A 15,111-nucleotide genomic window follows, 5' to 3' on the forward strand; every position below is an offset into this window, starting at 1 on the left:
ATGCGCATGCAGTGTGACGTCACGCCACGCGCTTATTCACAAACACTACACAAGCGCAACGTGTGAATGTGTTGAACGCGAGCTACATGGTAGGCGGAGTGAGGGGTGTCAGGTTTTTTCGTTACGGAATTTCATGATTCGGTCGCCGCGCTCAAGGCCCGCGATAAAAGCTATGCAATAGCTTAAAAATAAAAACAAACAATTCTAAATTTCTCTCGGAGCTGAAGCAACATTGGCCTAAAACTCGTTTTTAGTACAAAAGAATGTAAAATTACAATTGAAACACAAGAAATTTTCCTGTACGGATCAAGTTTATCTGGTCAGTTATGTTACCTCCGGTCCGGACGCTCGAGTGAGGCTAACGAAGTTGCTTCCCCGGTAGGGACGCACTGATTACATTGAACTGAATGTATTTAGTCGCCCGAAGCTGGTCGTGTTCGCTAAAGACAGATACTGACTCCCAAGTCCACATTGTAACAGTTTTAGCTTAGAATTAAGTTCTCCTGAATTACATAGTATGCTCAGTTAAGGAATAATTTAGTCAGAACTGTGAATTTAATTTTTTTTGGAAAGAAGTTCCTTATGGGACGATGCCTTATGGAGGGGTACCCTAACCGGGAAAAAACGTCCGTAACGTAAGATTTTTATTAGTAATGCACACAGTGTACGACTTATCTTTGTAATAACGTACAAAAAATAACATATTTTTTTATCATTCATTGACCACGATCTCAGAGCGTTCGTTTGCGCAATACACTAACTCATAATTATGCAAACAACCGTGAATGAAGTGTACCACAAAAAGTTCGCACGTTACCGAATGACCGTGGGTTGTTGCGAAACCTCCAGTTTTATTTTCTTTATACCTCGAATAGAACTTAAAATTAATATTTTTATAATAAGGAACTTCGTTCCTACCCGGTGTCTCACGACACCACACATCTTTTTTATTTTTGTTGTTGTAGGAACTAGAATCAAGTGCTTATATAAATAGATGTTCTTCTTATCGTCTTTATCCCACATTATTCTGGGTCAGAGCTGCAAGTCTTCTTATCATGCTGCATCCGGATTTGGAATGAGTTTTACGATCGACCGCTTTTATTGTTTCTTTGTTCAAACCAAACTTATACTATTACTGTGTTTCTCTGGCTTCGTCCGTTTTTGGTTATATTATTTCCATTTTATCATTATATCAGGTCTCACTTTTAACAGTAAAACGGTTGCTCCACCTTTCAAGCCGAAACGCATTACTGTTTCACGGCAGAAACAGGCAGGATAGATAGATACCTACCCGTGCGGACACACAAGACATCCTATCACCAGTAAAAATAGTCAAAATACTAAATTTATATAACTAGTCAGGTCATAAGTATTGTCACACAGTAAAAACTTTTCTTTTAGAATGCTGGCCACAAAAAAGTTTATTGAATTCGAATTTCGAATTGTTCATGAAAATAAAAATGTATACTTTTAGAATTTTACTCATTTTTAAATATGGAGTGGATGCTTAAAGAAAACCGTGTTGCAGTTATTGCGTTGCATCGTTGCGGTTACGCGCCAATTCAAATTTTTAACATACTGAAAATTTTGAATATAACCAAAAGATTCGTTTATCGTACCATCAAACGATACAATGAAGACTCTAGTGTAGATGACAGGTCAAGAAGTGGTCGCCCTCGGTCTGTTAGGACTCCAGCAGTGATAAAAGCTGTGAAGGCGCGAATTCAAAGAAATCCCAAACGTAAGCAGAAACTTTTGGCCCTTCAGATGGGGTTAAGCAGAACCACGGTGAAAAGGGTGTTAAATGAAGACTTAGGGCTCCGGGCATATCGAAGAAAAACAGGACATCGTTTGAATGCTCGTCTAATGGACCTGAGACTGAAGAGATGCCGCGCTTTGTTGAAGCGGTACGCGGGAAAAAAAAATCGGGAAATTCTTTTTTCGGATGAAAAAATTTTTACCGTAGAAGAGAGCTACAACAAACAAAATGATAAGGTGTACGCACACAGTAGTGAAGAAGCGAGCAACCGTATTCCGCGTGTCCAACGAGGTCATTTTCCATCCTCGCTCATGGTATGGTTGGGAGTTTCTTATTGGGGCTTAACAGAGGTACATTTTTGTGAGAAAGGTGTAAAAACGAACGCAGTTGTGTATCAAAATACAGTCCTGACGAACCTCGTGAAACCTGTTTCTCATACCATGTTCAATAACAGGCACTGGGTATTCCAACAAGATTCGGCGCCAGCTCATAGAGCGAAGAGCACACAAGACTGGCTGGCGGCGCGTGAAATCGACTTCATCCGGCACGAAGACTGGCCCTCCTCCAGTCCAGATTTGAATCCGTTAGATTACAAGATATGGCAACACTTGGAGGAAAAGGCGTGCTCAAAGCCTCATCCCAATTTGGAGTCACTCAAGACATCCTTGATTAAGGCAGCCGCCGATATTGACATGGACCTCGTTCGTGCTGCGATAGACGACTGGCCGCGCAGATTGAAGGCGTGTATTCAAAATCACGGAGGTCATTTTGAATAAACTTTGTGTCATAAGAATCTATGTTTTATTCAGTTCATTTTGGTATATGAATGGTTTACATAATGAATAAACTTGTTTCAATTATTTTACATTAAACATGTGACAGAATTTATGACCTGACTAGGTAAATACAACCATTACTACAGTATTTTAATCTCCAGACGTCAATTAAATACATATAAATAAAATCTTTATTGGTTTAATTCAAAGGAAAACCAATAAATATTTTTGGGCTTTGATGTCAGAGAGCCAATACAAGTGTTGTTTCCCTTCGATTATAATTGAGGTATTTTCGGCGGATTTTATCAAAGCCATTCACAGTTATGTTCATATTGTAGTATTTATTTGTGTTTTTGTAAGGAGACCGATTTTTTTCTTTTGTTTTACTAGTGCTTAAAATACATATTCTTTAAGATTTTGCACGGATAAAAGGTGAAGAGAGTAGTAAGGAGTGTATAAAATTAGCCGTGGCGCAGTTTTAACTGATCAGATACCCAAAGGCTGTAATGACCGGTTTATATGCGGCGAACCTCCTTATCTTCCATTGTCGAAGTCGTCGTGGCCTAAAGGATAAGACGTCCAGTGCATTCGAATCCAGCAATGGAACGGTGTTCGAATCCAGCAGGCGGGTACCAATTTTTCTAATGGAATACGTACTTAACAAATGTTCACGATTGACTTCCACGGTGAAGAAATAACATCGTGTAATAAAAATCAAACTCACAAAATTATAATTTGCGTAATTACTTGTGGTAGGACCTCTTGTGAGTCCGCACGGGTAGGTACCACCACCCTGCCTATTTCTGCCGTGAAGTAGTAATGCGTTTCGGTTTGAATGGTGGAGCAGCCGTTGTACTATACTGCGACCTTAGAACTTATATCTCATGGTGAGGGGTGGCATTTACGTTGTAGATGTCTATGGGCTCCGGTAACCATTTAACACCAGGTGGGCTGTGAGCTCGCCCACCCATCTAGGCAATAAAAAAGTAGACAAGGGCGCCATCAACGTTATAAAAAAAATCACCATCCCCTCTTTCTCTGCTCCGAAATATACGTCAGACAGAAAACTGTGGTGGTCGTGGCGCCGACGACCGCCGGTCTGGCGTCCCGAGGGGGAGGGTGATGGGAGAGATGTGCTCCGCACTAAACGCTTCACTTTCCCCCCTTTGCTTCTTCATGAGTTCTGTCTCATGCGAGGTTCGGACGTTGGTTGTTGAGCGACAGGAGGTTTTGGTCAGTTCCAGTCTGACATGCTTCGCCCTCCATCCCCAGTGGAGGGCGGAAGACCGGCGATTTCCTCCTGAAAAAAAATTATATTACGCAATATTAACGAGAATATGACTTTCGTCTCTTACGAAGCGTCCCAGGGACATTGTCATGTCCATTGGCTTCGGTGACGTCTAAACTTTAAGCGGGCTGAAATTCCTTTGCTGATTGTAGCGGAAAAAGAAGCGAATCGTTGTCACCAGTTTAATTTCAGTACCACGTACTTAAAAATATAAATGGTATGAAAAAATTAATACATTCGTTTTATTGCAGTTTCAACAATGGCTCAGATCTGCTTAGCGGTGTCGATCGCAGCCTTGCTGATGATGTCACAAGGAGTGAGTGCTAAACGTGAGTATTCCACTTCTAACTTATAACTATGATGATGCATCATTGGTAATGCAACCATTTTAAACTATATATTTTATTTCTTGAATATCTACTTATATACTTATAAACATGTCGCAGAATGGGCCGATATGTTAATTTTCTTTGACATTGTGGGAACACGGTGGTATATATTTTTTTGACACTGCGGGCTCGCGGTGGTCAATCATGCAGAGATTGCGAAGCAGGAAACGATGACAATTCCGTGACGTCTTCAGTCTTCCAAAGTCAGGCCATAGATAATACACATAAATTAGGTATAGATAAGCAACTCAAGCACTCAACAAAAATGTTTACGGGCGTCGGCCACTAGATGGCTTCGCTTCGATTAGCTTCTCATTGCTCCTATAGATGGTAGTAACACCTATCTAACACCTATCCTACCTATCCCATATTTAATTTTAATGAAAGATTTTGTATATTTTCTGAATTTACAAATTGATAAAATTTCATAATTTGTCTCAAATAAAAACTTGTATGAATTATTTTTATTTTCTGTGTTTAGTTATACAGTAATGAATTAATGGCTTAACCTTAACAACATATAAGTTTAGGGGCATCTGCTACAAGATGTCGCTAGTTCCCATACAAAAAAAAAATTGTCTTAAAGAATCGCAATTTCAGGGCCCTGAGTCAGGCAACGAATGTATCTCGATTCCACTCTAGCGACGACCTCTCGACTCTGTCGAAGCTCGCCACCCGAACTGGGTCGATATTTGACGAGTAGTTGCGGCTCACACCCACTAGATGGCGCGCTTTCGTTTCGTTTGTCGAATCCGGATGCGACATACATATATATTTATAAATATACATTTGTATTTATGTGTATACATAAATTTCATTAAATGTTTTAATAATGTTTTTATTTATTGCTTAGTTTGATGGACGAGCTCACAGCCCACCTGATGTTAAGTAGTTACTGGAGCCCATAGACATCTACAACGGCTGCCCCACCCTTCAAGCCGAAACGCATTACTGCTTCATGGCAGGGTGGTGGTACCTACCCGTGCGGACTCACAAGAGGTCCTAACACCAGTAATTACGCAAATTAATTTTTTTTATTTAATTAATTTTTAATAAAAAATTATAATATATAAATATATATACAGTCGTGGTCAACTAATTAGGGACAATCTCTAGTTAAGCTAAATTGTGAATATTTTTTTTATTTTCCAACGAGTCTTAGCAATATTCCATATTTTTTACATGTAAGTGTAATTAGTCATTTATGTGCGCGATTATACAAACAATAACAACTTCTTAAACATTAAACCTCTTTACAGTATAGCTGATACAATATCATAGTGCCATTGGTTCAAAGAATGCTGGCTGGCCATTTAATTAGGGACACTGAGGTATTGCGTTCTAGTTTCAAAATTGGAATTTTAATACTTTTTTGTTTCTTTTCTTATTGTTTAGTGGTCGTTTTGGCGGCAATCCAGATTTTTTATTTTAAGTTTTGAGAATTATTTTGAAGAAAAATGGGCATAAATAAAAGTTGCGATCCAACACTTCGAAAAATTATCATGAAGTTTGTCGAGCGTGGTTGGTCATACCGAAGGATAGCACAACATTTAAATTGTTCAAAAACTATGGTATGCAATGCAGTGCAACATTTCAAGCACTATAACACAGCTTTAAATGTGTCCAGAACAAAAACATCGAGAAAAACGACTCCGCAAGAAGATAGAATGATAACCAGGTTAGCTAAGAAAGATCTGTTTCTAGGCTCTATTTTAATTAAACACGAAGTGTTTGGGGCAAACGAAATAGCCGGTGTATCTGCGAAAACCGTTCGACGACGTTGGGTAGAAGCACGGTTGTTCGGAAGAGTGGCTCGCAAAGTACCGTTGTTGAAGAAAGAACATAGAAATGCTCGTTTGGCATTTGCACGTAAATATGGACATTGGACCTACGCCCAATGGCAACATGTACTTTTCTCTGACGAGACCAAGGTTAATTTGATTTCTTCAGATGGTAGGCAATATGTACGGCGTCCTGTAAAAGCGGAAATGAATCCAAGATTCACAAAAAAACAGGTGAAACATGGCGGTGGAAACATTAAAATATGGGGTTCATTTTCTGGACGTGGAGTGGGACCTGTGAGGAAAGTTCAGGGTAACTTAGACCAACATCAATACAAGGCAATATTGGAAGAAACTATGCTTCCCTATGCTGAGGAGCATCTCCCTATTATATGGACGTTTCAGCAGGATAACGACCCGAAACATACCGCCCATTCAGTCAAGTCGTTTCTTACCAGTCAGTTTGTATCGGTGCTATGCAGCCCAGATCTCAACCCAATTGAGCACCTTTGGCACGAAATCAAGAAAAAAGTTGCCACTTATCGTAATACAAATTTGGATGAACATCATGAAGCTTTTTGTGAGGCATCTGCAAACATTCCTGTCGAAACATGTCAGAAACTGATAATGTCTATGCCACATCGGTGTCAAGCGGTAATTACTAACAAAGGTTTTGCTGATTTTACACGTAATAAAATGGAGCTGTTAGAGATATTATAACACTGAAGATTATAAGTTTTTTGTAACTGTATTTTTCATTATACTTTACTGTCCTTAATTAAATGTCCACTACAGAATTGTACCTTAATATTTAATACATGTTTAATCTTTGATATTAAATACTTTTTGTATTTATTAAATGTTTTATTTACAGCCATTTATAGCATAATAATCGGACCACATTATGCAAATAATAGGTGCTGAGAAATCAATAGGGTTTTATATTTAAATGTACATAACCGGTTATAGCTCTTCACTATCTTGAATGTCCCTAATTAGTTGACCACGACTGTATATATAAAAAAATAATTTTTGCGGGTTTGCTTTTTATTACACGATGTTATTTCATTAGAAAAATTGGTACCCGCCTGCGGAATTCGAACACCGTTGCGTCGTTAGATACGAATGCACCGGACGTCTTATCCTTTAGGCCACGACGACGACTAATAATGTATGTGTTTATTTTATGTGTTGTATTTATTTTATTCTTATGTTGATTCGTTGTCTAAGTAGTTCATAATAAACACTACTTAAAAACAACATGACTGTCGGGTTAAAGCAATCGACACGAGTTGTAATTTGTTGCAAAACATTACCCTAAACTTCAATCCGAGATATCTTGGTATATTGGTTTGATTGTTAAATATTTCAATTTATTCGTTCCACGGCGAATAACTCCGGAATCCACGTTTTTGGGTCTTAAACGAAAATCCCAAACAATGACCGATGAATGAAGGTCCGAAAATTGAGCATTTGTATGTGTTCCACTCGGTCTCACATCGCATCTTGAATATCAGGATTGCCTTACTGATCGACGCGTTTTCATTTGTGGCTATAAAGGTCTAATTCATAGAAAATTTTCGGAGTAGAAATGTTAGAAAAAAAAATTGTTTGCGATATGTTACGATACTTTTCACAATCTCACCACTCACCTGGGAAAATTAAATTCAAATCTCCGATACGTTGGAGTAAGAGTTGACCTTTGAAACGGTGACTGTTTCAAAGCGTATAATAGGTATAACAGTAAACCAGGGCTCGGGATAGGAATCGAGGATAAGAAAGAGGAGACAGTTAAAAATTAAGGATTTGTTGCTGACGAATGGTAAAGAGATGGTAGGGAATAAATTAGTGAGCTGGGTGATGTCCAATTCCCCTTTTCTATTCATCTCAGAGAAAAGTAGCCTCATATCATTTTTGACCCACTTTCAAGAATATTTGATTAATATTTCTCGACGTTATTGGTGGTAGGACCTCTTGTGAGTCCGCACGGGTAGGTACCACCAGCCTGCCTATTTCTGCCGTGAAGCAGTAATGCGTTTCGGTTTGAAAGGTGGGGCAGTCGTTGTAACTATTTTTTTTTTATTTTTTTATTGCCTTTGTAGGCAGACGAGCATACGGCCCACCTGATGGTGAGTGGTTACCGTCGCCCATGGACTTCAGCAATGCCAACGGCAGAGCCAAGCCGCTGCCTACCGCTTAATACTCTCCACAAGCCTCGTTTGAAGAAGGACATGTCATAGCGCTCGGGAAACCCCGTGGAGGGGAGCTCATTCCATAGCCGGATGGTACGGCTATACTAACTATACTGAGACTTTAGAACTTATATCTCAAGGTGGGTAGCGCATTTACGTTGTACATGTCTATGGGCTCCAGTAACTGTTCTCTCAGTTCTGAATCTTAGTTTTGGTTTAACAACGACTTTCGGCACCAAAAACATATGTTAGATCAAAATAATAGTGAATGTTGTAGTAAGTAGAATAGTTACATAAAACACACCGAATTCGAGACCAGGCAAAGCAACTAACAAAATAAACAAGGTTCGGTCGATTCCACAACCAATACCCGCTATCCATAACTTAACTTCAACCATATTGTTTAAGTTACAACTTTGCAAGCCGATTGTTGTTTTAACGTTTAAGATGAACAAATGTGAAAAGTTTTGTGACGTTCCTACTAAGCAAATTGGCCTGTGTTATAACGTTGTAGCTGTTTTCACGTGTCTGCTTTATTTGATCGTTATTTATTACTTCCGCTCTTAGTTTTTGTTTCGTTTTTCAACTTTATTTATATTATATAAAAAGTAACACAAAAGTACAAAATTAACTATACTGAGACCTTAGAACTTATATCTCAGGGTGGGTTATTTTTTAATTTATTTTTTATTGCTTTGATGGGTAGACGAGTTCACAGCCCACCCGGTGTTAAGTGGTTACTGGAGCCCATAGACATCTATAACGTAAATGCGCCACCTTGAGATATAAGTTCTAAGGTCTCAGTATAGTTATAACGGCTGCCACATCCTTCTAGCCGAAACGCATTACTGCTGCAGGGCAGAAATAGGCGGGGTGGTGGCACCTACCCGTGCGGACTCACAAGAGGTCCTACCAGCAGGAGAGCCATTTAATGTTTAAAATTTGGAAAAAATATTATAACAAAATTTATACTTAATTTAAACTTATTTGAAGATCAATTAAAAACATCGAACTGCTGATGCTAATTACAAATAAAAAGGACCTTTAAAAAGATAAATGTCGCTTATACCAATTAACCTTTCACTCCTGGATAATGATGAATGACAAATTGAATGGGTGAAAAGAATTCACTGTTTTCAAGTCTGTCTGCATTCGGCTTGAATCTTATAGGATTTTTTTGACGTACTGTCTTTTTAGCGCATTTTGATTGTTATTTTTAGGATGAATTAAAAATAACTTTGTTAAAACAGATTAAACAAGATTCTTCATGAAAGCTCCCGACAATGGTTCTTGCGGTTGATAAATAATTTTCGAACGAACTGAACGAAATTTAAAAGCTCTGGCTTAAAAACAAACTTAATTTACGAAAATGAAACGTAACAAATAAGCTCGATAAAAGTTTGTGATCAATCAGTGGGTGTTATGTTGTTCAATATTTGTATTTGTTAAAAATGTCAGATTGGATAAAATTAGCGACTGACTGGTATCGTTTGAACGTTATTTATGATATGTTATATTTCCATTGCTGCACCTTAATTTTCGGGACCGGGGTTCGAGTTTTCTCACAACATACACACGCCGAGAGGGCGCGCAGTGTATGTAAATACATATGCCTGCGATACCGCGATTCCGATCTGGTGGTAGATTCAGCGAAGCACTGTTCTTGCTAGTGTTAGCAAATTCTCTCAGGTTGAGTCCATGAGCTCACTTACCCGTCCAGGCTTAGCTGGAATAGTCTCTTAGGTTACTAGCGAGGGGGAAGGTGATGGGAGAGATGTGCTCCGCACTAAGCGCTTCGCTTTCCCCCCTTTGCCTTTTCATGAGTTCTGTCTCATGCGAGGTTCGGACGTGGGTTGTTGAGCGATACGAGGTTTTTAGTTGTTTCGACTCCGACATGCCCCGCCCGCCATCCATAGTGGAGGACTGGCGATTTCCTCCTGAGCAAAAAAAAGGCCACCAGCAAATAAATAGGGAAAGGTAAAAGAAATATGCCTACTTTAATATATGGATAAAAACACTTAATTATTACATTTAATAAGCATTATTTAATATGAGCATGCACTTAACCGAACACTTAAGAAAAAGATAAGAGGGAAGTTGAGTAAAGAGCGAGATAGCTACATTTTAGGATTACAGGTGTCGAATGCGTTTAGAAACTAGTTTGATATCTCACACCTACTGTAACTACTATTTGCTTTAAGTAGTGCTTTGTATTATTCTGGTTTTTTGTCTATTTCATGAAATACTTTACAAACTACATACCCTCAGATATCGCTTTGAATATAAAAAAAAACCTATTAAGCAGTTGTTAAGTATTACGTCCATTTCGGAATTTATATTATAAAGTCAATAATATTTGGAACAACCCTTGTTCTGTTGAAGGGAGTCTTAAAATTATGAGAATTAACTAAAGTGGGAAGCGCCTGTGAACTATGCACGCAATTTTACGCTTTCGTGTTAAGTGGAGGTACCCAATTTTTTATTAATTTCGATTGCCAATCGCAATGTATCAACTTTGGGTAGACCTTAGCTTACTATTGAACGATAAGTATCACAAAACTAACTCCAAAACAATGAAATCGTAAGTAATTCTGTTCTGATCTCTCATGAGTTTACGTGAGATAAGTGTCATAAACTGATTCAAGTACACAGGATTCTCACAACAAAGACTCGAGAGACGAGAGGAAAAAATCCGTGAACCCAGAGATGGAGATAGAACACGGCGTATGTAACTTTGGTTCTTAATTCAATGAGTTCGGTACGGAGTTATAATGAGCACATCGAAATATCGGAGTTTATCACAATAAGACTATAATATCTATATCGAGAGATGAAAGGTTATGAACGACATTTCTGAAAAACTACCGGAGAGACATTTAAAGTTTGAAATTTGGAAAAGATATCATGTTAAAAAAACTGCTATAACTAACGGAGTAAAACCTAATTAAAGTTTTTTTTTATTGCTTAGGTAGGTGGACGAGCTCACAGCCCACCTGGTGTTAAGTGGTTACTGGAGCCCATAGACATCCACAACGTAAATGCGCCACCCATCTTGAGATATAAGTTCTAAGGTATCAAGTATAGTTACATCGGCTGCCCCACCCTTCAAACTGAAACGCATTACTGCTTCCCGGCAGAAATAGGCAGGGTGGTGGTACCCACCCCGCGGACTCACAAGAGGTCCTACCACCAGTAATTACGCAAATTATAATTTTGCGGGTTTTACTTTTATAACACGATGTTATTCCTTCACCGTGGAAATCAATCGTGAACATTTGTTGAGTACGTATTTCATTAGAAAAATTGGTACCAGCCTGCGGGATTCGAACACCGGTGCATCGCTCAACACGAATGCACCGGACGTCTTATCCGTTAGGCCACGACGACTTCCAAGTTCAATTAAAAACATCGAACTGTAATACCAAATAAAACGCAACTTTAATTAAAAAGGTTAATGTTGTGTTTTAAGCGAAATGTCGCTTAAACAACGTTTCACCCCTCGATATACGAGTATAAAATATAAAACCTGCCGCAAAACAGTAGATAAATTCATTACATTTTACATTTACAAGCAGCTTTTGCTTTATCCGATGCAATGTTAAATATACTAGAGGTCCCGCAGTAGTCGAAATTCGAAAAAAATGATTAATTGAAATTGTAAGTTTGTACACTATTATGACTGTATTTTATACTTCTATAATCACAAATTTCGCCAAGGCTACACTATAAAAAATATTAATAAAGACAAACAATATTTAATCTATTCTCAATTTGACCATAGGTCTATGATTTGACCACAGGCGTGAAGAACAAAAGTTTGACAATAAATAGTATGCATGCGTGTGTGTGTCAAATACATGGTATGTAGTGTGTGTAATGTTTACTTTATTAATTTAATGTATCTTTTATGCATTATTTAAAAAAAATATTAGCATTGTGCACTCTTTCTCTATATTCTCTATAAGTGTGGAAAATTTCATACTCCTCCGTCCTCGCAATTTTTGTAAAAGGGATACAAAGTTTTTGCGTCACGTATTAATATATAGATATATAGTTATTTATTTATCTTTATTTATTGATTTAGTTGCACCAATTATTTATTATTGGCAATCCGATTTATTTTTTGACTCCACTACGCAAACATTGTGGTTTGTTGCACATAAAAAGAACTTTGGATTATGGAAAACTAAAAATACAAAGGTTCGGATTCTTTCATTATTTCAAGATTTTCCAGCGTCCGCGCGGATGAGCAGTCGCGTATAGATGGATTTGAGGTTCGTTAGCTAGTAATCCTATGCAGTTGCACTGTTTGTTTAGATTGTTTATGTCGTACATGATTTATAATCTTTCCTTTTGAGTTAGAGAGTTGGAGAAAGATTGGTAATAGGCGCTGCGGACTTTAATTGCGACTTCGATATTGTGTGTGTGTGTGTGTGTGTTTTTATTTCCTCTAATACTTCTTATACTGAGACATTAGAACTTATATCTCAAGGTGGGTGGCGCATTTACGTTGTAGATGTCTATGGAATCCAGTAACCACCTAATACTAGGTGGACTGTGAGGTCGTTCACGCATGTAAACAATAAAAAAATATTAAAAAAATGGTCTAGAGAGACCATGTCCGCGTCACTGGGCTAGAAGGTGAGCTCACGGGGCTCAAACCTGATGACGTTGCTAAGACGAACCCTAGCAAGAGATGTGCTTCGCAGAATCTACCTCCGGATCGGAAAGCGACCCACTGAAAAGATCCGGGGAGAAAATCAGTGTACTGTGTCTGTGGGTTAATTTACTCGTCGAGCCCTTCGTCGCAAGAGACGGGTTCGACGAGAACGATGAACGGGATTGAGTGTTAATGGCTCCGTATGGCCATTCTTCGGCGTATAGAATTAAGGGGGGTATTAGGTATTTTGGACGTTTAAGGATCGCGAGCTCGCCTGCTTCATATGCAACAGTTAAATAATGTTACCCGCTAAGAGGATCTGGCGAGAAACTCAGTGGGTTTTATCAATGGGCTAGTTAGTCTATTGGAACGTTTGAAAGTCATTCTCATTGACTTCACCGATTAATTTGAAAATTTGCACACGCATCAGAGACCTAGCTGAGAAATGGTCATGATATTTTTACCAAAAATTACATTTTAAATGGCTCTTCTGTATAGTTGCAAATACGTCGTTTAAGCTAAATAGCCTTTCACCTGTCGATATGATGACTATATCATTAGTGGTAACAGATTTGCTACTAATGCATTAACTACTCCTCTCTTAATATTATACCAAAGTAAAGTATTGTAAAAATTTATGATTTGGAATAAATAAATCCTCTTGTCCTTAACATTAAACGGACTTATAGTGACCAGATAGATAATATTATTCGTTTTTGATAAGTTGCATATAATTTTTTTTCAAGTCACTTGAAAACATAGGTAATATAGTTATGTATACGCATTAAATAATAAGCATGAATCATAAATGAACAATTGCAAACCTTGACACGGCTTCGAACAAAAGTGCTCCAATATTTATATTCAATGGAATTTATACTTTATCGATTTTGAATGAACTCGAACTATAATTGGATGTACGTCATTGCCATGCTTATGTTACGCCGGTAAGAGTAACGCCATCTATCGCCGAATAGTCGAACGAATATAGAAGGATCTAGTAGCACCTAGAACGCTCGAGTAGTACAACGCCATCTATTTTTTTATTTTTATTTATTTATTGCCTAGGTATGTGGACGAGCTCACAGCCCACCTGGTTTTAAGTGGTTACTGGAAGCCATAGACATCTACAACGCAAATGCGCCACACACCTTGAGATATAAGTTCTAAGGTCTATTGTCAGATAGCGGAAACACAATACTAGAAATGTGTGGAGTATTCTTGATAATTCTAGGGATATGGTATCGGCTATAAAAGCGTTGCAGAAATGGCATGCAGTCAGTCAGTAATCGGAACTACTCGAAGCGAAACAGCGAACGGATCACCTGAAGCGAAGCGGAGCAAGCGAATTGAGAGTTTTAAAGTGTTTGTTCAGTGTTTTAAGTGTTGAATACAGTTTTTAGTTTATATTTCGGTGGAATTTTATTTATCCCGAACCCCAGCACGTAACACTTATAATAACACTAATATATATTTTTCTAATTCGAAGAAATTTTAATTTTCGCAAAATCGCCTGTTTTTTCAAGCAGACAATGAACCTTTTTGCGGTTACTGTTATTCTTTGGTAAAGATTTGTGGTGTTTATATTAGCGTGCGCCACGTGAATGATCACACGTTATATCGAATCCTCCTGATCCAGTCTCTCCGATTTTAGGTAGTCCAAGCACCGGTCACCGTTCTCTTCGAACCCGTTGAATGCGAGGAAGGGCACGTCGCGTAAGACTGGTTCAGTGAACTGGTTGGCTAGTTAAACATTTAATGGGTCATACATCAGCTAATGTTAAGAGTGTTACAACGCGAATGAGATAATCGACCTCGAGAAGTGGGTTCGAAGTCTCAATGCGGATAACACGCACTCACACCCACGCACCCACGATATCATAGGTAACTTCATTCAACCCGCAGAGTTTCCGGCGGATCTTCTCAGTGGGTCTTGATTCCGATCCGGTGGTGGATTCAGTGAAGCACTGTTCTTGGTAGGGCAGATGTTAGCAAAGTATGTAACTGACTGAAACCCATGTGCTCGCCTATACGTTCGGTGAAGCTAGCATAACCGCTCGAGGTAACTAGCAATAGATAGGCAAAATAAAAAGTGATTTGAACATAAAAAGATAATTTGACTTTATCGTTCAACTATTCAAATCCGGCCGGCTATTTTACACTATATTTCTGAACGAGTTCTCGGCTCGCCTTAGACACTATTAACAGAACCCATAGAAAAACACAACGTTCACACGCATCATACGAGAGCTAAGTCACCATTTTA

General features: G+C 38.4%; 1 protein-coding gene across 1 annotated transcript in view; it reads left to right on the plus strand.

Annotated features, from left to right (window-relative positions):
• Nucleotides 1-15,111, plus strand: part of CCHa2 (neuropeptide CCHamide-2) — a 37,612-nt gene that overhangs the window by 14,787 nt on the left and 7,714 nt on the right. The window contains exon 2 of the mRNA XM_028170407.2: nucleotides 4,075-4,152. Coding sequence (XP_028026208.2) covers nucleotides 4,083-4,152 — 70 coding nt within the window. The 5' untranslated portion in view covers nucleotides 4,075-4,082. The remainder of the gene's footprint in view (nucleotides 1-4,074; nucleotides 4,153-15,111) is intronic.

The sequence above is a fragment of the Bombyx mandarina genome, chromosome 06 (genome assembly GCF_030267445.1).
Source record: "Bombyx mandarina strain Sakado chromosome 06, ASM3026744v2".
NCBI lineage: Eukaryota > Metazoa > Arthropoda > Insecta > Lepidoptera > Bombycidae > Bombyx > Bombyx mandarina.